We start from the raw sequence: 26,470 nt of genomic DNA on the forward strand, positions 1-26,470 counted from the left end.
TCAAATTTGGAACAAAAAGAACATTTTCCAAGGTCAGTTTCATCGACAACCGCAGACTACCACTCTTGGTAGCCATCACATGACTCCCATCTGCGAAGCTTACTGGGCAAGGTATGATACTCCGGACATCACTAAGCAACAATAAGTCTCCCGTCATGTGATGGGAAGCTCCGGTGTCGATGATAACTTCACCGGTCTGTACAGTACCATTCAACTTATCCGGAATAGGAGCAGGCCTTTGACGCTCAATCAGGGAAGCAAGTGACGCCCACTGCTCAGCACTGATGTTCGGTATTGGTAAGCCTTGACCTCCAGAGGATGAAGTGCCCGCTGTCTGCACTGCATTGACTCGTGGTGAGGTACTTCTGCCGTGACCACGACCTCTTCCACCTCTTCCACTCGTCTGGTTTCTCTCAGTAAACCACTCCGGGAACCCTATAAGTTGCCAACACTCCTTCTTCTCATGACCAGTACGACCACAATGTCCACACACAACAGAGCTACGACCACGAGCAACCGCCCCTGTTGCACCTTCTTCTTGTGACGACCTTGCCACAAACCCTACTGGTGCCTCCTTGGTTTCAAGACGCGTACCCCCGAGCCTCTTCTCTTCTCTAACAACTCGTTGGTACACAGTGTTGAGATCAGGGAGCACCTCCGATCCAATGATATGCGCACACACATTGCTAAATCTCGCCTCATCAAGTCCTAGAAGGAATTGGTGAACTCTCTCTTCCTCATAATCCTTCGCATAGCTCTCAGCTGCATCACACTTGCACGTAGGAATCGGTTTGCAGTTCAACAACTCCTCCCATTTTTGAGAAAGCCTTCCAAAATAGTCCATAACAGTAGAACCATCTTGTTTACAGGAGGCTAACTCCGACTTGAGCTGATGCACTCGTACCGCACTTCCAACTGAGAAGCGCTTCCTTAGCTCTGTCCACATCTTGTTGGCGTCCGGTGAAAAGGGAACCGTCGATCGTATCGTCGGTGAGATAGAAGCCCTGATCCACCCCACGACCATAGAGTTGGCTGTTCTCCACATCTCAGCCTCCACCGGCTTCTCCACTTCATCCGGCATCTTCAAGCTTCCGTCTACAAGACCAAACTTACGCTTGGCACGCAAGGCGTTTTCTAGTTCAGATGCCCACTCGGCATAGTTTTCTCCATTGAGAACCACCGGAGAGATCGAAATCCCTGGGTTATCTGACGGCGCAAGATAGTACGGAGACCTCCGTTCTTCTGCTATACCCGATGAACTCACAATCTCTTTTCCAGTCATTTTCTTCTCGTTCTCTTGTCTACGAACTCACAGAAAGTTTTAATTTTCTGTTGGCTCTGATACCATGAAAGATCAAGAGAAAGCTTAGAAGAATACTTGTTATTTACTTCAACGTAGGTTACATCATATATATACATCGGATACTCGACACTAGATAGACTCAGATATTACAACAACCTTATCTCAATATATTACAACTCCTATAATCTCTCCATCATATTCTCTTCCGTGTATATCGGTTCTAGACTCCTAGAACCTTCCTCAACATACAGCAATACCTTGCAGCAATGTCGCTTTCAGATATCAAAGTGCTATATTTTTTTTTTTGAGAAAAGGCATACAAAGTGCTATATTCAATCACTTGTTTTCTACTAAAACAAAATAGATTCTTAACTGACCATATAACCAGGGGAAATAGACTTTTGGACTGATCACCCTGATTCTCTGGAAACATTTGGTCCTTTCAGTGTTTTTGTTTGGAAACAGAGAGGCATAATTCTCAAAATTCCAATTTGCCTCTGTGAAGAAAAGCTTCTTTGTACTGAGTATTCATTCTTAGTAGGTGACGTGACAGGAGCCATTGAGACTCAGACTTTGAAACAAAAAGAGGAGTCAAACCTTCTGTCCCATTTCGAGTCTTTGCCGTTAGAACTCACCTCGAGGAAGAATACTGAGTTAAATAAGCAAGTTGATTTGACCAAAAAAAATAAGCAAGTTGATTGCATTTGTGAGTTTTATGCTTTGATGTTGTTTGTTAAGGACGATATGAGTCTTACCATCCGCTAGCGAGTGTAAATAAGATTCTACTTCAAAGCTTTGTTCATTGTTCCTTATTGAGATTCAGAGTATAGAGTTCACAGTGTTTCGGATATCTAAACTCTATCAAAGGTTTTTTCTAACTTTCTTTTATTTTATTTTGTGGAATGTTTTAGGCATGCCATAGTAGAGGTACCAGCCAGTTTTAGGGGTTAAGTCCATGTGTGTGAATCTGTGGTCTATCTATCACTCTGCTCAATCAAAGTTTATGTGAATGCGAAAACAAAAGGGTTGCATGTCTGTGATGCAACCTCTCGTCCCTCCCCGAGAGATATCTTTTGCACAAAATGTCGCGTCTCTGTTGGATGGCAAACCAAACATTCTTGTAAGTAAATTGATTTGAATATAGAAACAACTAAAAATATATGTTCCAAGACTTGTTACAAAAATAAAAGATTTAATCATAGACTACTTTTGTGAAGAAAAAAAAACTCCTTTTGTTCATAAAAGTAAACAGCAGAATATGTGGCATCAATTTTGCTTTCCATTTTCACCAACTTCAAATCCTCTCCTAAAGGCTTCATGACATGGAAGCTTATCTTCATTTCATATGTGGAGTATTAAAGCATGTTTATTGGGGGTTCTTAGGGTTGGGTTCTTATATTCCGCTAAGAATTTCATCCTAAGAACCCCCAATAAACATGATCTCAGTTGACTTCAGGATATGGTAACCCCATGTACTACTAGATGCAGACTTTTTCCCCCTATTCATGTTATGTTGATTTCTGTTACAAGAACTCTGAATCACATTACAAAATTGAGAGATTCAATCTTGGGTTGAAACAGATGTAGGGATCAAGAGGAAGCCGACTAACTATTATAAAGACTATATTCATCTCGATCACGTCCAAATGATCATAAGGAAGTTCTCCTGCGGGTTTGAAAAAAACCGATAATTTGAAATAAACTCAGCCATCCTCGGATTGGAGATAAAGAAAAGATCTCTCTTTGACATAAACTTGGAGAAAATACATGTCTAAACTGAATGAAAATTTATTCTATGAAAGATTCAAATAATATCTAAAACTAAACTATAAGTATGATTAGATTTTTTTCTAGGCTTAAACCAAACTATTATTTCGGTCATCGCCGTACAGTGCAGGCCAAATAAAAAGTTGCCGTAGGGAGACATAAACAAAGAAACTTTAAAACTAACTAGATCATTACCCGCTCGACCGAGCGAGAGTCATTTTGTTTTTATCTTTGTTTTTACTAAATGTTATACATGATCGCCAATGTGTATTAATATAAAATTTTGATAAATAACAATGTGTACTAATGTGTTTAAATAAGCAATGTGTTTAATTACTAAATTTGATTTTTAAAATTTATGATAACGTAAAGTAGATTTTTTATATTATTTAAAATATATAGTGCTATATATTTTGTATTTTCAACATTTATCATACAAAACTTACATTGGGGTACTATTTATATGAAAATATGCATAACATAATATATTTATATATTATATAAACATATGCACACCTGCACGGGTTTTATTTTTAAAATGTATTCTATATTGTTTAGTTTTATGTAGTATCGAGTTTGTATAATTCAATTTTGTGTTTAAAGAACAATATCAAAAATGTCTTTCATATGTAAAAATAACATTTTGCAAGCACGAGTTGTGTCTTTTTATTGTAACACAAAATTTTATATAAAACTTATGTTTTTTTGTACATTACGAAATTTAATTTTTTAAAATAATTATTATGTAATTTCAAAGTGAATTTTATCTCTGAGGTCTAATATATTTTGTGTGTAATGGTTCAAAGCATTTTCGATATATATTATATTTCAGTTTGGTTTGTTTTTAGTTTTATTGTATAAGTATAATACTATACAATATTACTATATTCTATACAATATATGAAGTTATGTGTTATTTGTTTTAGAAAATAGATTAGGCCCAACGTAGTTATAAGAATAGTCATATCTTTATGTATGTGTCTATGACTTATCTACATAATGTTATTCGTACTAATAAAATTAATATGGCCAATGAAAGTATACTGATCAATTTAAAATGAATTGTATAGGGTAATTATAGAACGATTAATATTTTTAGTATTCTTAGTATATATCTTATTTAAATCGACATGTAATAAATGTAAAAATCATATATGGAATATGAAAAAAAGAAGAACTGTATTTAAGGAAATACATCAATGCAAAGTTAGACTATGTTACGTATTATATATAAAGAATGAGACATTTAATTTAAATATATGAGGTCCACTTTTAAAAATCCACCTAGAAGAAGTTGTAATGTTCCTGTTTTAATAAGATAGATTAATTTTTAAAAAGCACAATTGAATATAAATTGCATGGCTGTAGAAATTGTCAAAGCCTATACAGTCTTTACAGTTTAACAATCAATTATTAGGACCTCAGGTACTGTTTCTCTTGTCAACTTACTGTTTACATCCGTCTACATCACATTGTCAAGTTTTATCCGTTTTATCTACGACTCTTGGTGACGAGGACAGGACATTTAACATTTAAGTTTGATTCGATTTGTTATTTATTTTGATTCGATCCAAAAATTTCGTATATTCGTAAATTTTCGAAGCAAATCAAATACTAAAAATCAATATCCATTAAAATCGAAGCAAATGAAAACTATTAAAATTTTGGAAAATGGATCTCTGTTTCGATCTGGAAATATATAAATACAAGTATATCTTGATTATATTTAAAGTTTTAGTGTATAAATATAATCCAAAAAATTCTATTCACATTATTATTTATACAAAAGTATTAAATAAAAAAAATATGTATCACAATTATAACTTTTTCTTAATTTTTATGTTATTATAATTGTTATCTACGTTTAAAAAATTTACAAATATGTAGATTCACTACTTTTTTTAGTTTTTTTATATATATCATACAAAAAAATATTTACAAAACAAATACGTATCGTATTTTTAAGATTATTTGTATTAATCAAAACATATGAAATATCTGTAAGCATTCGTAAATATTCACAAATATCTATTTATTTTCCGGATATTCGTTATTCCAGATATCCATATTTTCCTAAAGTAAATCGAAAATTAAATATCAACAGACGAAGCGAAACACCAATACTTTCAAAAAAATACGGATATCCCATCTGTGCAAACGCTTATCATAGAAACGATGGCATTCTAGAGTTCATGATTTTATTTTTACTAATTCGAGCGCGTTTAAAATGGTTGAGTCTCACTTGACTTCATGATTTTTAATCCAGTGAGATCATAAATTGTATTCCTAAGCAAATCTTTTTAGAAGAAGTATGTTGATTTATGATATATTTTGAGAGCCTTAGTTTTTTGGTATCTTTCTCTTCTCTTTTTTCTCTAGAAGAAGTATGTTGATTTATGATATATTTTGAGAGCCTTAGTTTTTTTGGTATCTTTCTCTTCTCAAAGCCCAATTGGCAACATGATTTTACAAACTGATCCCGAGTGCAAGTCTTCTTGAGGAGGGAGCTTTAGTTGTGCCATGTTATTCTAATCCCTGTACGTATTTTATTAGAGTGATATGGTCAAAATTGATGACATCTTCCTCCGACACCAATCCAATATAACGCCTATCTTCATGGTTTCTTTTTTTTTTTGTAAAATAAAGGGTTAAACCCGGATCACTAGTGGAACCAAGCCTAATCCCCGAATGGGAGGTGTAACCCACGAATAGATCCTCTCCCGGGTATTCAAATGAGTCCTAAACAATGGACTCATATCCGTGTGGCCACTTAAAGGTGTTTGCAGCTGCGGAGATTCGAACTCGGGAGTGTTAGAAATCTCATCCTCAACCCGAAATCCGTCCTACCACTAGCCCACCTATAAGTGGTTTTCATGGTTTCTTATCTCCTTTTTTTCTTCAATAAATCAAAGTAATGCTGAAACTAGTTATCGTTGAATTATTGGACGACGGCAAATACAAGGATATGTCAAGCAGCGACGCAAAGGACACTGGCTGCCACGGAGAAATTAAATCAAATTTGACCTAAACATAAGGGAAATTAGAGAAGCTAGGGGAAGAGGGAAAGTAGTCTTTACTTGATATTTGATTCCAGCATGTGATGCATTATGTCTCAAACATTATATTTTAATTGCTTCTTGATGACTTCATCCCCGAAACGTCATTAGCTACGTAGCGTTTAATCTACATTACTTCTATATACGTGATGGTACCAACTAGACACAGAATATGTAAAAGTTTTGGGATTTCCCAAATAGTAAGTGATATACAGTAAATGTTATTTGATGGAAACAATATTGTGACAATAGTTCAAATTATTTAATTAAATGTATAAATAAATAATAAATATTTTATTAGTCGAATACATTTCTATATTACTTAATATTTGCAAGAACCCAAACCGTTTCAAACGTCTATATTTTAATTAATTATTCGTACTTTGTTAGTCATTTAAAAACAAACATTTTAACAATCATTTTGGAGATGGCTCTCAATAATCAATATGAAGGATTATATAACTGGCAAAAATATTTTGTTAGATATATAACTAATAAATGTATTATTTATTCACTGAATAGATCTTAGTCTTTAAGATTTGAATTTATGGTTTTAGGATATATATTAGGTAATTTAACATTCATAAAAATATTTTTTCTCATGGAAAAATCACCTGTTCCGTAACATTTGAATAAAAGACTTAAAAAAAATTTGAATAAAAGACCAAAGTCAGAATATTAAAACATTTGTAGCGTTCAGACGAAAAAACATATGTGATGCATTTTTCCACTTACTTAATCTATACCCAGTTGCCAATTAGCTAATCTATTATCTCCGATTCTTCCATCGTTTACTTATAATTTTTTTTTTATAAAAACTACTTAAAATTGATGCTTAATGTTTCGACTTTCGGAAACGCACTGGGAACATGTTTGATTTTGCTTCTACAAATGTTGTGTGGCCTCTTTATTGCTACTCACTTGCAAACAAAAATGGAAAAAGCTCTTGCAACTAGTGGAACCTAACACGTTTTTTTTTTTGACAAAACCTAACACGTTTGTTGATAGATAAGAAAACTTGTGTATTCAATATATAACCATAAAACTAGTTATCTACGCAAATTGAATATACATATATATAAGTATCTTTGCATGCTTTCTATTCTCAAGTACAGTGATTAAGTTTTCTTAATTTACATATACCATCTTAACTAGTATTTGAAAATATAAATGCAGTAGCAAATAGCTTCTTTTTTTTTAACTAGTAGCAAATAAATTCTTGATATATGTGAATATATAAAACTACCAGAAGTTGTTACCGTGATCGTTAACTCAATTGAAAAACATCTTGACAAGTTTGAATGATCACTGAAACAAAATTAATAATTTTTTCAAAAAAAAAAAAAAAAACTAATATTACATGTTCTGGTCTTTCATCTATGGTATTACAGACATCGGCCATGAATCCCCCAATATAAAACATATATAAAAAAGATCTGGTAACTAGAAATGAAGAGAATATAATACACGAAAAATAAATTACTGAAAACAAAAACTAGAAAAATATATCAATAAAATAAAAGACCCTATTCGTTTATATGTCGTGTCACATGTGACTAAGTTCATGTTTGTTTAGGAGTCGCGTGATCGGACCTGCGACTATGACCGACAAGCTGAGCCAAATGCTGTTCGTACGTCTTTGCAGGTTTCTTGTGACTGCAATATTCGACCAGTCGCATAACACAAAAAATCAACTTTTTAGTTGCTGTTTTTAGCAATTTGAAATCAAGATTTACTACTGGTCTTGCGTCGGACGACACCAAACGATCAACCTGCAACCTATGACTAATGGAAGGTCGCATGCCCGCAGGTCGCGACACGTTATTGAACATGGCCTAAGTCAACCAATTCAATGCGCATTGCCCCAATTTAATAATGTAAGAACTTTCTAATAGTATACATCAATCAGAACATTAGGAAAAGACTCACTCTAGTCATTAATATCTACAATCAAATTAATAGATGATAATACTCCACGCTTGTTCACACCCAAATCAACCAAATTAATATAAGAGACTCAACACTTGTTCACACCCAAATCAGAGAAACAAAACAATCAACATTTAGCATAGCATATGAAAAACATGACCAAATTTATAAATGAGTTTACCAGTTAAACTTTGCGTAAAACAAGATGAATATGTGAGACAATTAATAGGTAAGTTTAAATCTATCATTGTCAGGGGCGAATCTACCCTTTACAGCATGGGTGCAGCTGCCCTCAGTAAAATCTACAATTGAGTTAAAATACATAGAGATTGCTTAAGATTCCGTAGCCTAGGTGGTTATAACTCTTCCCATGCCCCCACTGAACCAGGGTTCGAATACCTTGCAACCCCCCTTTTACCTTGTTTTTTTAACTTTTTATGTTTTTATGCCTCCATTTAAAAAAATTTCTAGATTCGCCACTGATCATTGTTAAAGGAGATGATGAAATCAATAATTTTGCAAATTCAATATTTACATAAGAAGTACCTTAATACAGAATGAAAACTCATATATTATGATTTGATTGATGGGTACCATAAGATTGAAATATTTGCTTTGCATTTGCCATGGAAGCAAGCAAAAAATCTTTTGGTTATTTTGGGGTGATTTTACATTCTATGTATTTAAGAATCATATGAAAGCTTGTTATATTTCTGCATAGTATGTTATTTTGCTGTGTAAACACCTAATTTACTATTGGATGTTAGACTTAGGCTTTATGGTTTGTTAGGACGACTTCCAAAATTCAACATTACTAAAAGATATGTTATGGAAAAAATTGCATGTCCTGTAACATTTGAATGAAATATAAAAACAAAAATATATTAAAATATATTTTTCATTTTTATTTACTTAATTTATATCCAGTTGCCATTTCGCTAACATTTCTCCAACTTTCTTACATGTATTCGACACATTTTTATTTTGAACGATGCTTATTGTTTCCACTCTCCGACACGTCATTAGCTACATAAGTTTGATATACTTTCCCTATATATATGTATGTTATGTAGCATCAATGGTCATTCCTACTCACAGCCAAACAAAAGATGGATAAAAGATGGAGTCTTGTAGGTATGACTGCTCTTGTAACCGGTGGAGCCAGCGGAATCGGGTTTACCTTTCTACTTTATTGCTACATCATATTTCTTACCCATTGTTCTGACTTTAATCAAGATTTCGCTAAATTAATTTTATTTGATTTTTTGAAATGATATAGGCATGCCATAGTAGAGGAGCTAGCCAGTTTCGGAGCCAGAATCCATGTGTGCGACATATCTGAAACACTGCTCAATCAGAGTTTAAGCGAATGGGAAAAGAAAGGGTTTCAAGTGAGTGGTTCAGTATGTGATGTATCCTTTCGTCCCGAGAGAGAAACACTTATGCAAACCGTCTCAGGGATATTTGATGGCAAGTTGAATATTCTTGTAAGAAACTAAGCATATTCTCACAGGAAAAATTCTATTAAGTTGCGAAATATATAGTAAGGTTTATGTTACACTCTTTGTTCAACATAGGTGAACAACGTTGGCGTGGTTCACACTAAGCCCACAACCGAATATGACGCAAACGATTTCTCGTTCCAAATATCGACAAACTTGGAATCTGCTTATCATATTAGCCAGCTTTCACATCCTCTCCTGAAGGCTTCTGGATTTGGAAGCGTTGTCATGATTTCCTCTGTTGGAGGGGTTGTATCAATGTGCTGTGGATCCATCTATTGCCTGGCGAAAGGTACACAGATTACTTGACGCTATATTATTGTGATGTGAATGCGAACTCCATATATTTGATTAGGCGACTTGCATGTATAATTCCCAAATGATGTTTGGTAAAAATGAACTATATTGAGTTCACGTTAATGAGTTGTTTTAAAGTGGTACGTCAAAATTAATTATTGGAATGGTCAGATTGGCACTTGTATATTATATATTATGTTAGATTCTGTAATTTATATATGAGATTCCCATTATAGTAAGTGCAAGCACTTTTTATCAAATATATATAATATATGATCCCAGTGTCAGAATTCGTTTAAAGCTAATTAATTAGCACGATGGATAATCCTTAATATCTCCAATGATTGCTTCCAACGGCTAATTGATGTGATCACTTATTTCTGTAAAATCTTGTTGTGTAACGTTCTGTCTAATTTTCTTTGGGGTACTTAATTAACATATGCTAGTTTATCACTTTTCTTTGTGTATGTGCAGGAGCTTTGAATCAACTGGCCAAAGTTTTGGCGTGTGAGTGGGCAAAAGATGGCATACGCACCAACTCTGTTGCTCCTAATTTTGTCAACAAAACTACTATGGCTCAACCTGTAATCAAAGACACCCTTCAGTTTCTTTTTCTTATTAGTTTTCAATCAACGTCATGCACTTCTCATTCTTGTGTCTTAAAATCTTGTGAATGACCAGTTTTTCAAGGACGCTGGTTACGAGAAGAGTTTGTTAAGTAGAACTCCACTTGGTCGCGCTGGAGAACCAAAAGAGGTTGCATCACTTGTGGTTTTCCTGTGTCTACCTGCAGCTTCATATATTACTGGTCAGACCATTTGTGTTGATGGAGGTCTCACTGTCAATGGTTTCTCCTATCAGCCAGAGGCTTGAGCTGGGACTTGTGTGTGTTGGTGATGCAGCGTACAAGTATAAGTATGTTTCAATTTGATGTTGGGTTTTGTAAACCTTTTCCTTTCTATCATTAATAAAAACCAATAATAAGAAACTCTAGATTTCCATTACTATTGGCACTCTTTGAGAATTCAATAGAATTGTGATGGTTTGGTTAACAGTCTCCTCTGCTTTAAACGCTATCAATATCTTCCCTCTATTATTTGATGTTCAAGTTAGTTAGTTTCTTATTTACCATGTTGTTTAGAATATTTTTTTCTATTAATCAAGAAGTTCTGGACCCAAAAACTTATACATCTTCCTTCCTTCTTGGCTCGGATGAGCGTTTCAAGATCCCTGTCAAGTATTGAACCCAAGACCTGACTTTTCACACTTTTGGAAGGGTATTTTCCATGTTATATAGGTGTTACTACCGGCCGCGCAGGTCAATTTTTTTTATAAATATATTTCCACTGAATATTTTATAAGAAAAATGCAGAATAAATTTCGTGATCCAATCTAATGCATTTATAATGATGAACACAATGGAAATAAAATACAACAGTGACAGATGTTGGATATGTTCCTGTGCGTTTTTATGACATTTTCACCTTATGAATATTAATAATGAATACTATTTATGAATTGTGTTGTATATTACTAATATTGAATACAACTGTATAGCTGATATATATGCATAGAACAAAATTAAAGACAGCATATTGGTTGTTCAAGGGTTCCAACCATCCTTAATATGAAATTCTGTTTTTTAATTGGAAATTTCAAAAGCTGATTTCGGACCTGTGGGAGAACTTCTATGGTAAAAACATAACAAGCTAATTAAGATGAAATCGAGAGCGAGAATTCTCTAGTACCTCTCATCTCTAGCTCTTAATTGTATGGTTGATTTATTTGTTAGTTTTTTCCCAAATGATATGACCCTTAGTCAAATCCTTACCGAGCTTTTAGAATTTTAATTTGAAGAAACCTTTATAAAAATATTAAAGATTTGAATGAGAGTCAAAAACTATATTTTGGATCTGACTCAATGGAAATAAAATAGAAACTCTATATATTAATACTCAGTAAATAAATAAATAAATAAATAAATATGGTAATAAATTATTCTGGTCTCATGTTGGGCCAGAATAAAATATGACATAATTCGATAAAATAATAAGATAATAATATTTAAAAAATTTCTAACTAAATATATATTCTCATTAAAATAATAAATTAATAACTACGATATATAAATCTATATATTCATGAATAAAACATTCTATTGTTATTTAATCTTCAAAATAAATTGTATCTCTAATTCTTATTTTTATTTTAATATTTTGATGTTAATTTATCGAATTACATATATAGCATAAAATGTATCAAATGATCTCATCAATTAGATGAAATTCAAATCTATAAAGTTTTAATTAATATAAAATATTATGAAATAAAAATTCTTTCCTTTTCTAAATAAAATATAATTTTAAAAAATATAAATCTAAAAATATAAACTTTTTAAAATTAATAACTCTATAAATTATCATAGACTAACATTATTAATTTATAGATTTTTACTGTATATAAATGAAAAATTCTAAAACATTCATACCAATAAAAGCAAACCGAACAAGAATACGGGATTTTAAAGCCATGACCAGGGGCAGACCCAAAGCATGAGAGAGTGTGACATGTGCTTCATCCTAATTTTTGGTTTTCATTAATAATTACTGTTAAGTTTATTTACACTAAAATGTGAGTTATAAAGCAAACTAGATCTTGATCCGCGTGCTAGCGCGGTTATAAATGTTCGGTTTTTGTTTTGTTTTTTGTTAATCCTAAATGATGTATCTATATATTTGATCGTATTACATTGTTTTCTTGTTATAATTTTTTTCGTGTTAAACCATGTATTTTATGACGAGTATTCAATAACAAAAGAACAAATTCGAGAAAAATATATATAGAAAATTATATACACTATATGAAAAAATATTGTTATAGGTTAGAAATATAAATAAATAAATAACTATTTATTAGGATGCTATATTAAAAATTATAAATTATGTATACATGTTTATAGAAAATACAATGGTTTTTAAATTTTTATATGTAAGTTTTAAAATATAAAAAACAGGATATACGAGCCGAGATTGTCTAATTAATAAATAGGCTAATTTGTAGGAATCAAGTATATTCTTATAATTAGCAAAAAAATTGTATACAGTTCTAAATTGGATACGACATTGAATAAATTTTGTTTTGATTAATAGAAGATATTATGTTTTGATTGAGTATTTATTGATTTGGTTTATTTAGAAAGCTAAGCTAAATTTTATAAGTGGTTTGAATTTGAATGTTTATGTATGTATATCATAAACCAAAATCTGTAAGATGATTTAGGAAATCGATAGGTTTAGATGATTGGTTTGTGGATTTTACTTGTTTTAGTTATCTCTATTCGCAGGTACATCACAGATCACATTCTTTTAGGTATTTCTATCTGCAAGTACATAATTGTTCATGACACAAGTCGAGTTGATTCTCTATGTTGGTTTATGGGTTTAGTCCACGCAATGCAAGATGAGCTCCATGCACCTTGTCAACTTCACAGCTTTGCGATCGCTGAAGCAGGCAAGTGTTTCCTTGGAGGAAGCTTTAGATCCTCCCATCCATCCTCTTCTTCCACTCTCTTGAAGTACTGCTCTACCATGCTATCCTTCATATCCTCCAGTCGCTTTGGCTCCCACTGAAATATAAGTACGGCATTACGTAAACAGAGTGTGACATAACCACCAAATCATAAAAGGAGAGATTTGTTAAACCTTTGGATTCCTATCTTTGTCTATCAATATTGCTCTACACCCCTGCACAAGGAATTTTAATTACGACCGACAACACTTTAATCCGTGGAAACTGAAAAAACAAACCTCCAATAAATCTTTGCTTATTTCCCCCTTCATCACATGAGACACTATTCTGTTCTCCCGGATAAGACACTGCCCCACCCCTTGCAATCGTCCTTCTCTTATCTGAAATTTATACAACACAATCACAGTCAACTTATCTTTCCCATCATTGCATTCTTGTGATGCAGCTTGGAAACAAACCGATCTAAGAGAGATTTTAAGGCTTGCTGGAGAAGCTTTCTTCAATGCTCCAATGGTAGCTGAGATCCAATCATCTTGTTTATGAGTGGTCTCTGTCTCCTAATCAACACATATTATGGTAGGACGCATTGTCGAATTGTAACTCATAATCACAAGATCAACATATCCTATATATATATTAATGGGAACAGTGGTTCACTTTTTTCTAATTAATGGAGGAAAGGACCGTAACATGCCACTCTAAAAATCTACTGAAACAAAGATGGGCAAAAAAACTTACAAGTGCAGATATAATTTCTTCGATTGTTCTTCTCGAGAAGCACCTATCAATAACATCTAGCCTGGATAAAGAAAAGTAAATGGAAAGATAAGAAACTGGTGACACAAATTCCCATTGAAGATATCTACTGAGATATGGATCATGTTGGATTGAAAAGTGACACCAATACATAGTTGAAATTTATAAAACTTATCATGATGAATACTATTTAAGTGTATTAGTACAGGATGTGGATGTTGAGTGTATGCATAGAAAGAGTAAAAGAGAAAAATAAACTAGAGAGAACTTGCCTATAGAAAGCACTCTGAGGTTCCGGATGTGGATGTTGAGTGTATGCATCGAAAGTTGTTGAGGCAAAGGTAACTGGATCACTTGAACCAACTCTGCAAAGATCTTCTTGTAAAGCAGTCAACCTCTGATTAGATAAAGAAGATGCAAGTCAAGAAAGGAAAACGAAAAGTTAAACGTTGTGTAACACATCAAGAAAAAATAAAAGACATTTCAAAAGGGGATCCAATGTTGACGCAAAGAGTAAAAGTCTCGCTCTCTTGTCTTATTTCAAGCAAAAGTCATCAACTGGAGAATGTTATAAAGACATATAAAAACTATAGTATAAAGAAAGTAGTTTGATACCGTTGAAGGCACAAAATGAGTTGCAAGGCCACAAGCAAGCATTTCAGCGCCATCTAACCTAGCTCCTGTGAGGCCAACATACTCTCCTGAGCAAGAAGACATGAAGGATAAGATAATAGAATAGCCTTAAAACTTTTGAAGAAGATGCAAAAGCAAATGAATGTTTATTTTGTTACCAAAAAATCCAGGGAGCCTTGACAAGAAGTAGGAGGCGCCTACGTCTGGAAATAGCCCTAGAGCTGTCTCAGGCATGGCAAAAACCTTGCAGAACACTCAAAAGTTATTAACATCGTACGATGTTCTGTTTCTGACCAATCTATTTGTCGTACATGTACATTATTTTTAAGCAGAGGAATACCGTGTTTTCTGTTGCAATACGAAATCTACCATGGATGCAGACACCAGCTCCACCTCCCATGACAATACCATTCAAAATTGAAATCTACTTTTTTTTACCAAAAGGAGTTAATGAGCATATAGTACACTTCCACTAAAAGGACAGCATGCAGAAGAAGAAGTGAGACCTGAGCTTTACTATATGTGGCCATAACATAGTTGAGAGTATATTCAAGTGACATGAAATCAGCACTGCGTCTCCATTTGCCAAGTCCGATGTCACGAACAACAGCTGAAACATCACCACCGGCACAAAAAGCCCTTCCCTGACCCTGTGTCAAAGTTATACACTTGTTTGACACCAGGGTCCTCTTCAATATTCCTAACAGGAAATGGACAAGGATAATGAAATTACCTTTAGGATGACAAGTTTGACAGTAGGGTCGTCCTCATATGCGAGGAACAGTTGCAGCAACCGAGTGACCTGTAGAAGATAAATTTAAGCCAGATATGTACGATACGGAGGAAGAAACAGCAAGGGGAAAGATTCAATACCATGTTCAAAGACAGAGCATTCAGCTGTTTTGGTCTGTTTAGTGTCAAGATTCTAACACTAGGTTTCTCTTCCACTAAAATCTGAGAGTGAGATTCTGAAGCCATTATCTTCTTCTTTCACACGGGTCAAACTTGCGTTATCCTCCACAACTTATACCAGAGCAGCGACCTGATCCAGATCCAGGGAGGAACTATTTGATTTCACAATAAGAAAATCATATATCAAAATAGTTCTAATTTCTCCTATGATTTACATAGTTTTAAAACAATTTGTTAAAAATGTTACGTTTAAATGTTACAGTTAATGTACCCAATATTTAGCATGCTTAGCAAAATATGTTATACTTACATATAATAATTTAAAATATTTTAAATAACATAAGAATTTCTTGATTCAGTTTTCCAAACAAAAAGGAAAATAATTAGCTAAATTACTTTTAGCTGATTGCCCCCATCCATTTCAAATTAGTTATCATTATAATATGTAGTTTTCATTTCTTCTTCTATTCCTAGCTAAATTAATAAAATAATAAATATTTATAGAATTTCAATAATTAAATATGAAAGAATTGAATATTTAATTATTTTATTTATTTTTTGAAAGTATTTAAATAATATTTAAATATTTAATCTGGATCTATACAAATCAACAGCATATTATCATATATCAGATTTAATTGAAAACATATTTGGTCGGTGGAAATCTTAAAAATGATAGATAAATTGGTAAGATGATTTTTCCCTTGTTGATTTGAATGTGATGAAGATATTGTTCTATTATACATAGAAACAGTTTTTCTAACAAATTCTAAAAAAACAAAACAGTTTTTTAACAAAATTTCCTCCAAAAATAACGTGCATTGAAGTGGTCTAGTGGTCTACAGTGTACTAACTAATAAGGGTGGAACCAATGGGGCCGGGAAGTTTAAAAGTATATGGATCTAGATTCTTATCCAGCGGATACATGATGCTTTTATTATCCATATCCAGATTCGGATCAAATATCTTTAATAAAATTATAATATATAGTAGATATTCTAATACGTGGAAGCACCGTACCCTAGTGGTTAAGGTTTAAAGACTTCTATACCTAGGTAATTATCCAGATTTCAAGTTCCGGACTATGCAATTTCTTGCAGATAAATCCAGGTTTCAAGTTTCGGAGAAAACGGTTCATTAAACAATTATGCAGATTACGGAAGAAAGGCTTATAAGAGATCTACAACATGGTGCAAGTTAATCTGGTCAGACATGGATCTTCATAGAACGACTCAGGTGATGCAGTTAGGCGTAGATCTCATAAGACAGATAGTATTGTCGGTTGTCGAATCGTCTATGTAATCTTTCTCATATCATAATTGTAATATCATAATGAATCAGCGTTAAAAATAGTAGATATTCTAATACGGATTTAGATCACTAAAATAAATAAATAAAATATTAATAAATATTTTTTTTAGTTATTTCTATATATCAAAATTTATATATATTATTATAAAATGAAAATATAATAAATAAAATTATTTTGATATATAGATATTATATTACTACTTTTTAAAACAGTTATTAATAAAAACTACATATCTGAATATCCAGACTAATCTAGATATCTGAATCCATATCTTGTTTTGACGGATCTAATATTTCATTATTTAAACCCTTTTTGGAAATCTGGATTTTTAGAATGGATCTCGGAACAAATCCGAATCTCAAATAATAATTTCAGCCCTACCGTGTACATAGATGATTTAGAGATATATTGGATCTGAAAAATTGACAGTTTACAAACCAATTTTTTGATATATATTAAAAATATCAATTTTTTATATGTATAAGATAAGACAATTGAAAAATTATTCATGTGTTATAATACAAAAACTATATTTTAAACCGTGCAACTCTGCATATGTCTTTTCAAATTAAGAAGAAGTTTGTGTGCGTAGTCATTGGTGGCTTAATATGGGATAATCACTATCCCTCTAGATACCTTTGGCGGACTCCCCGACTGGCAATGCCCAGACTTTTGGTAAACGATCATTAGGCTAGGCGCTAATCGAATTTTTTTCAGGACACCCGGATACCAAGATCATCAGAAAAAAATGAAAATTACATATACAAAAAAAGAAAGAAAACATGTTTTATATAAAATATGATTTCATAAAAAGGAAAGTTCACAAAAAAAAGTTGTAATGTTAAAAATATTCATCTTTAAAAATAATATTAAACAACATAATATATATTAAAATTAATAAAAATGTTTTTTTATATCAGTCTATTTTCTAAGATTAATTTTAAAAAGTAATTTAAATAACATATACTAAAATATCATTGATGAACTAGAAATATTTTATAATTGCTAATATTGAGATATTAAAATATCATTTTCATAATTTATTTTTGTTAAATTCCTGAAGGCTACATATTTTTGATTTTTAAAATTTATATATTAATTAAAATAATAAACCAATATGAACTTTTACGGTTATGATTATTTTGATATTTTAATTTATATTTTCTCCATCTTAAGTATAAAGTTACATTAAATTTACACATACAAACATATTTTGTAAATAATGATATTCATTTATGAGTTTATAATTTTATTGGTAATGTTCGTTTATGAAACTTCATACTTGTCATCATTTCAATTTTTCCTACTATTTCTACAAATCCACAAATATCAAGATATATACTAAGACGAAGAATTTAAGTGATGCAATAAATAAAACTAATCAAATTTAGTTTAAGTACAAAAGTTATTATACACCTATGTGAAGAGATATGTATATCTCAATATAATCCACAAAATAAAAAAATATAAATTTAATGATGAAAATCAAAAGTGTAAATGCAAAAAAAAAAAAATCAAAGTTTTAGTCTATTTCAACAAAAAAATACTATTGTTGAAGTTGGAAAATTAAATACAGTTCAATACATTAAATAATAACCAAATTGACTAGATATATATATATCCAAATTACATGTATAATTAAAATAATAAAATATTATTTAAAATAAATTATACATATAAATTACAAAATAACTAAATAAAAATTAGAGTATTTATATTTTTATTATATATTTATCTATAAATATTTATATCTGTGGGCGCGGAAAATCATTATCAAAACGTAAAAAAAAATAGAAAACTATTTTAAAAAGAAGTAGAAAAATAGTTCAATAAGGAATAAACCGTGTGGCCCTTAATATTTAGGTGGGCTCCGCTTGCTTATCGTTACTATGAAAATTGAGTCATTTTTGGGTTCAGACCCCTAGAGTGAACCTATAGGTTCACCCAACCAATAAAAATCATTTATTTCACAATTGATATCTCTTAAAAAAGGAAATAAAATATTGTCAAGTTATATCTATACTATTAAAGTACAAGCATATTTTGAATTTTTACTCCTTTTACTCTTACCGAAGAACTTTTCCTTTGTATTTATTAATGGTATTCTGGACATTCTGCGCCAGTTTCTTCTTAATTATTTTTTGGTTTGTCATTAATCACCGGTTTCCTAATTTAATTTCGGCCTGCGATTATTTCTTTGTTTGATACTGTATCGATTATTTCCATGTTTGATAATGTTATTAACCACCGGTTTTCTAATTTTAAAATTATTAATTTTGACAACAATCATTATCATTTAGAACGATTTTGAAAAATATAAATATATTTTAAACAAATTTCCAACTTATGATCACCAAATTTGTCTTATCATTAGAAAAAAATCACAATATTAAAAATACCGGGTTACAAACCGATAATTCGTTCAACCGCAGGTCCGAGTCGGGTTTCAAAACACCGATCAAAACTATAAAACTGTTATATTGATTTATATTTAAAATATCTAATTCAAAATTAAAAACCTAAAAATACATGTACAATATAGTTTTAACCGAACATAAACCCGGATATAAAACACATATATGAGACGGGTTATATAAATGCATATACAAGACGGATTATATAAATGTGATTATATAAAATTTTCACCAAACATAAATCCGCGCTTTGAAAGCGCGGGTCAAAATCTAGTTATGCTTTTAAAATAAATAAAATGAAAACAAATAAAAATAATAGTAGTTAAAAAAATGATTTAAAAAAAATATTTTTAACATCATCAAAAAAAATAAACCCTAAACCCTAAATCATAAACCCTAAACCCTAAATCATAAACCCTAAACCCTTAAGTATACCCTAAACCCTTGGGTATACGCTAACCCTTGGGTATACATTAAACCCTTGTATAATCTTAAACTCTAAACCTTAAACTCTAGTATATGCAAAAAAATAAGATATTTTAATGCCATCATCGAAATACTAAACCCTAAACTCTAAACCCTAAACCCTTAGGTAAATCATAAACATTTGGATAATCCTAAATTTTAAATAAAAAACTAAACACTAAAACAATAAATCTTAAAAATACTAAAACCTTAATCTTAATTCTTAAACTCTTTTTAGGATTAAGGGTTTGGTATTTTTAAGATTTAGTGTTTAATGCTTTTAGTTTAGAGTTTAGAGTTTACGGTTTAGTGTTTTGATGACGGAATTAAAATATTTTAATTTTTTTTGTTGCATATATTACTATTTTTATTTATTTTAACATTTTTTATTTTAAAAATATAATATAACTTGAAAATATTGTGTTTCCTTTTTTAAAAGATATTAATTATGAAATGAGTGATTCCTATTGGTTGGGTGAACCTCTAGGTTCAATCTAGGGGTGAACCCAAGAATAAGTCACGAAAATTTGTGCAAGATTTTCCATTCAACAATGATTATTAATTTATCATAGAGTTATTCTTGGGTTCACCCCTAGAGTGAACTTAGAGGTTCACCCAACCAATAGGAATCACTCATTTCACAATTGATATCTTTTAAAAAAGGAAACAAAATCTTGTCAAATTATATTATGTTTTTAAAATAAATAAAATGAAAACAAATAAAAATAATAGTAGTTAAAAATGATTTAAAAATATATTTTTAACAACATCGAAAAAATAAACTCTAAACTCTAAATCATAAACCCTAAACCCTAAATCATAAACCCTAAACCCTTAAGTATACCCTAAACCTTTGGGTATACGCTAAACCCTTGGGTATACGCTAAACCCTTGGGTATACACTAAACCCTTGTATAATCTTAAACTCTAAACCCTAAACTCTAGTATATGCAAAAAAATTAGATATTTTAATGCCATCATCGAAATACTAAACCCTAAACTCTAAACCTTAAACCCTTAGGTAAATCATAAACACTTGGATAATCCTACATTTTAACTAAAAAAACTAAACACTAAAACAATAAATCTTAAAAATACTAAAACCTTAATCTTAATCCCTAAATTTTAAATTTTTTTTGTTGCATATACTACTATTTTTATTTATTTTTAATATTTTTTATTTTAAAAATATAATATAACTTGATAATATTTTGTTTCCTTTTATAAAAGATATCAATTATGAAATGGATGATTCCTATTGGTTGGGTGAACCTTTAGGTTCTCTAGGGGTGAACCTAAGAATAATTCTTTATCATAATGTGGAATTTTATGTACGCTTGTCCATTGAAAAGGAAAAAAAAGAGGAAATTCACAATCATAATGTTGAATTATGGTTTCAAAGTTCAAAACAATCACGTAATATTCTCATACCCAGCCGCATTGCCAATTATATTCTCTATAAGATAAGTGATTTTCGCTGATGAAACTCATAACCAGAAATGACTGAGACAAGAGAAAAATCGAGGGAAAAATCTAGATGGAGCCTAGAAGGCATGGCTGCTCTTGTCACCGGTGGCTCCAAAGGCCTCGGGTCAGTGCAAATTCCTCATACTTAATTAATATGCTATACTAACTACTCAGTATGGAATCTGATTTGATTTCTTATTTCAATGATTGGTTTGTATATATGGTCTTTGACTATATAGATAATTATCAAAAGTGTAAAGCTTAATAATGTATAAATTGATATTGCATGTGTCCTGGCTGTGAATAGGAAGGCTGTGGTGGAGGAACTAGCCATGTTGGGAGCAAGAGTCCACGCATGTGCCAGAGACGAAACTCAGCTTCAAGAAAGCTTACTTGAGTGGCAAGCAAAAGGGTTTCAGGTTACCACTTCTGTTTGTGACGTTTCTTCTCGTGTCCAACGAGAGAAACTCATGGAAACCGTTTCCTCTCTCTTCCAAGGAAATCTCAACATACTTGTAGGTTTATGTACAAGAAAAGATCATGAGCAAGATCCAATTATGTTGTTATATATTGTGTTTGATTTGTGTCTGTATACATACATACATTATAAATATAGGTAAACAATGCGGGAACTTGTATAACAAAGCCGACCACAGAGTTTAGTGCAGAAGACTTCTCGTTTCTGATGGCAACAAATCTCGAATCAGGTTTTCATCTATCACAGCTGGCGCATCCTTTTTTGAAAGCTTCGGGTTCAGGGAGCATCGTGTTTATGTCCTCCGCTGCTGGAGTTGTGCATATCAATGTTGGATCCATCTACGGAGCTACTAAAGGTATATACACTGCAAACAATTAATTACTTAAGATTAACATAAATTTTAGAATATATATGTTTACGCGTTGTATAGGAGCTATGAATCAGCTAGCAAGAAACTTAGCATGTGAGTGGGCGAGTGACAGCATAAGGGTTAACTCTGTGTGTCCATGGTTCATAGCAACTCCTTTAGCAAACAATGTAAGGCAATAACTATATAAAATAAAATACAAAATTTTCCTTAATGTAATGCTATGAATATAATAAGAAAATACGTTTGAAGTTTAACTTGTCTCAAAATCCCTTGATTAGTATATCGATGATGAAGAGTTAAAAAAAGAAGTGGAGACGAAGACAGCGATTGGACGTGTTGGAGAGGCAAATGAAGTATCATCGCTTGTTGCGTTTCTCTGTCTTCCGGCAGCTTCGTATATTACCGGTCAGATTATCTGCGTTGACGGAGGTGCCACTATCAATGGTTTATCTTGCAAGTCTTTGCCTTGAGAAGTCAATATGATTGCTATGTTTTCGTTTTGCTTCTATGTGTCTTTACGTTTACTTCGTATTTTCCAAATAAAAAGGTTGACGAGAGGAAAGCCATATATGTTTTCAGAATTATTGTATTTGTATCTTGTGTGTACCCTTGGCACGTTTAAACATAAACCACAAATAAGATTACTTGAAATGGTTTATTCTTATTATGAATAAATGTCCACTTCAACTCATTTAAGAGTTCAAATGGATAACTACGTTTTGATCTACGCTTTGAAAACTCGAAATTTTATTTTGTCACAATATAATCCGAAAATATTAAAGATGATATGCATTTTTATTATAAAAAGTTTCATTATTGTAATGCAGTTCTAGTATTGATAGTCAATTTCAAAATGAAAACAAGTTTTTGTTACCATTTTTTTTTTGAAACACAACATATATTAATTCGACTTAAAAAAGTTAGTTGATGGGTATTAAAACCTCACCTACATCAAAGCCCTTGTTTTGCTAAAACATCAGCAACATAATTTTTTTATCTAGGAATCCAAACATATACAATAACTTCAAAGAAAGAGGACAAATCGGCTACAATGCCGTAGGTCTCCAAAGGAACATCACTGCCATTGAGTGCTTACTTGAAATGGTTTATTTCCGTAGAATTCTGGTTGTAACATATTAGTTGTAATTTTTCTTATAAAGCATGATTTACACAAATTAGTTGTAGATTAATATTATAATAGGCGGACCCAAGAAATTATTTTACATGGGTCAGAGTTCAACTTCATTTAATACATTAAGCCCAATTAAAACAAATATTGATTTAAAATCAAAAGAATAAAAGACAAATATGTGTACATGCAGAGAGATTTAAACTCGGAAAAAGAGGGTCATTGGGTTAGTTCTGTAACCAATTGAGCCAATATCCATTACAAAAGTAGACTTACATATTAAACTTTTATATTTAACATGTGTCAATTGCACCCCCATCCTTCTATGTAGGTCATGAAATAAAAGGTTCTTATGTTTTATTTATTAAAAAATGTTAAAGATGTTCAATCTACACAATTGAAATTTTAGAATGATTAGTTGTTCTTTATTCATCAAAATTAAAAAAAAAAATTAGATCATATTTTGATGATAACCCAAGCAAAGAAAGAGAGAAAAAGAAAAACGTAAAAATGTCTTACTCTAGTCTCTAGCACATTCTGGCTCTAAATGTAACTAGAAGCAGTAGCTGCAACTAAAGATCAAAATAGTTCTAATTTCTCCTATGATTTACATAGTTTTAAAACAATTTGTTAAAAATGTTACGTTTAAATGTTACAGTTAATGTACCCAATATTTAGCATGCTTAGCAAAATATGTTATACTTACATATAATAATTTAAAATATTTTAAATAACATAAGAATTTCTTGATTCAGTTTTCCAAACAAAAAGGAAAATAATTAGCTAAATTACTTTTAGCTGATTGCCCCCATCCATTTCAAATTAGTTATCATTATAATATGTAGTTTTCATTTCTTCTTCTATTCCTAGCTAAATTAATAAAATAATAAATATTTATAGAATTTCAATAATTAAATATGAAAGAATTGAATATTTAATTATTTTATTTATTTTTTGAAAGTATTTAAATAATATTTAAATATTTAATCTGGATCTATAAAAATCAACAGCATATTATCATATATCAGATTTAATTGAAAACATATTTGGTCGGTGGAAATCTTAAAAAATGATAGATAAATTGGTAAGATGATTTTTCCCTTGTTGATTTGAATGTGATGAAGATATTGTTCTATTATACATAGAAACAGTTTTTCTAACAAATTCTAAAAAAACAAAACAGTTTTTTAACAAAACTTCCTCCAAAAATAACGTGCATTGAAGTGGTCTAGTGGTCTACAGTGTACTAACTAATAAGGGTGGAACCAATGGGGCCGGGAAGTTTAAAAGTATATGGATCTAGATTCTTATCCAGCGGATACATGATGCTTTTATTATCCATATCCAGATTCGGATCAAATATCTTTAATAAAATTATAATATATAGTAGATATTCTAATATGTGGAAGCACCGTATCCTAGTGGTTAAGGTTTAAAGACTTCTACACCTAGGTAATTATCCAGATTTCAAGTTCCGGACTATGCAATTTCTTGCAGATAAATCCAGGTTTCAAGTTTCGGAGAGAACGATTCATTAAACAATTATGCAGATTACGGAAGAAAGGCTTATAAGAGATCTACAATTATCGGTTGTCGAATCGTCTATGTAATCTTTCTCATATCATAATTGTAATATCATAATGAATCAGCGTTAAAAATAGTAGATATTCTAATACGAATTTAGATCACTAAAATAAATAAATAAAATATTAATAAATAATTTTTTAGTTATTTCTATATATCAAAATTTATATATATTATTATAAAATGAAAATATAATAAATAAAATTATTTTGATATATAGATATTATATTACTACTTTTTAAAACAGTTATTAATAAAAACTACATATCTGAATATCCAGACTAATCTAGATATCTGAATCCATATCTTGTTTTGACGGATCTAATATTTCATTATTTAAACCCTTTTTGGAAATCTGGATTTTTAGAATGGATCTCGGAACAAATCCGAATCTCAAATAATAATTTCAGCCCTACTGTGTACATAGATGATTTAGAGATATATTGGATCTGAAAAATTGACAGTTTACAAACCAATTTTTTGATATATATTAAAAATATCAATTTTTTATATGTATAAGATAAGACAATTGAAAAATTATTCATGTGTTATAATACAAAAACTATATTTTAAACCGTGCAACTCTGCATATGTCTTTTCAAATTAAGAAAAAGTTTGTGTGCGTAGTCATTGGTGGCTTAATATGGGATAATCACTATCCCTCTAGATACCTTTGGCGGACTCCCCGACTGGCAATGCCCAGACTTTTGGTAAACGATCATTAGGCTAGGCGCTAATCAAATTTTTTTCAGGACACCCGGATACCAAGATCATCAGAAAAAAATGAAAATTACATATACAAAAAAAAGAAAGAAAACATGTTTTATATAAAATATGATTTCATAAAAAGGAAAGTTCACAAAAAAAAGTTTTAATGTTAAAAATATTCATCTTTAAAAATAATATTAAACAACATAATATATATTAAAATTAATAAAAAAATTTTTTTATATCAGTCTATTTTCTAAGATTATTTTTAAAAAGTAATTTAAATAACATATACTAAAATATCATTGATGAACTAGAAATATTTTATAATTGCTAATATTGAGATATTAAAATATCATTTTCATAATTTATTTTTGTTAAATTCCTGAAGGCTACATATTTTTGATTTTTAAAATTTATATATTAATTAAAATAATAAACCAATATGAAATTTTACGGTTATGATTATTTTGATATTTTAATTTATATTTTCTCCATCTTAAGTATAGAGTTACATTAAATTTACACATACAAACATATTTTGTAAATAATGATATTCATTTATGAGTTTATAATTTTATTGGTAATGTTCGTTTATAAAACTTCATACTTGTCATCATTTCAATTTTTCCTACTATTTCTACAAATCCACAAATATCAAGATATATACTAAGACGAAGAATTTAAGTGATGCAATAAATAAAACTAATCAAATTTAGTTTAAGTACAAAAGTTATTATACACCTATGTGAAGAGATATGTATATCTCAATATAATCCACAAAATAAAAAAATATAAATTTAATGATGAAAATCAAAAGTGTAAATGCAAAAAAAAAAAAATCAAAGTTTTAGTCTATT

At 30.8% G+C, this 26,470-nt stretch overlaps 3 protein-coding genes across 5 annotated transcripts; 2 read left to right on the top strand and 1 right to left on the bottom strand.

Moving 5' to 3' along the window:
- The first annotated feature begins 9,083 nt into the window (after positions 1-9,083).
- LOC108851868 (tropinone reductase homolog At2g30670) lies at positions 9,084-10,896 on the top strand. Of its 2 annotated transcripts, none has more exons than XM_057006861.1 (5): positions 9,084-9,229; positions 9,335-9,542; positions 9,633-9,849; positions 10,329-10,438; positions 10,536-10,888. In XM_057006861.1, exons 1-5 carry the CDS (start codon positions 9,165-9,167, stop codon positions 10,725-10,727), a joined length of 792 nt encoding a protein of 263 aa, XP_056862841.1. In that variant the 5' UTR covers positions 9,084-9,164; the 3' UTR covers positions 10,728-10,888. The 2 variants fall into 2 exon arrangements, with proteins under 2 accessions (XP_056862841.1, XP_018480845.1); XM_018625343.2 differs by having other exon boundaries at positions 9,176-9,249; positions 10,536-10,896.
- Positions 10,897-13,128: 2,232 nt separating this feature from the next.
- Positions 13,129-16,375, bottom strand: LOC108849765 (3-hydroxyisobutyryl-CoA hydrolase 1). 2 transcript variants are annotated; one of them, XM_018623368.2, is made up of 12 exons: positions 15,645-16,361; positions 15,505-15,573; positions 15,278-15,421; positions 15,112-15,195; positions 14,930-15,014; positions 14,754-14,839; positions 14,411-14,535; positions 14,121-14,181; positions 13,841-13,939; positions 13,661-13,762; positions 13,556-13,597; positions 13,129-13,479 (listed from the first exon to the last, which is right to left on the bottom strand). In XM_018623368.2, the coding sequence occupies exons 1-12, from the start codon at positions 15,747-15,749 to the stop codon at positions 13,339-13,341; spliced, it is 1,143 nt and encodes a 380-aa protein (XP_018478870.1). In that variant the 5' UTR covers positions 15,750-16,361; the 3' UTR covers positions 13,129-13,338. The 2 variants fall into 2 exon arrangements, with proteins under 2 accessions (XP_018478870.1, XP_056863061.1); XM_057007081.1 differs by having other exon boundaries at positions 13,661-13,939; positions 15,645-16,375.
- Positions 16,376-21,301: 4,926 nt separating this feature from the next.
- On the top strand, positions 21,302-22,840 carry LOC130494282 (tropinone reductase-like). The gene is made up of 5 exons (XM_057007577.1): positions 21,302-21,465; positions 21,649-21,856; positions 21,958-22,174; positions 22,250-22,356; positions 22,468-22,840. Exons 1-5 carry the CDS (start codon positions 21,374-21,376, stop codon positions 22,657-22,659), a joined length of 816 nt encoding a protein of 271 aa, XP_056863557.1. The 5' UTR covers positions 21,302-21,373; the 3' UTR covers positions 22,660-22,840.
- The last annotated feature ends 3,630 nt before the right edge of the window (positions 22,841-26,470 follow it).

Source organism: Raphanus sativus, chromosome 4 (genome assembly GCF_000801105.2).
Source record: "Raphanus sativus cultivar WK10039 chromosome 4, ASM80110v3, whole genome shotgun sequence".
Lineage (NCBI taxonomy): Eukaryota > Viridiplantae > Streptophyta > Magnoliopsida > Brassicales > Brassicaceae > Raphanus > Raphanus sativus.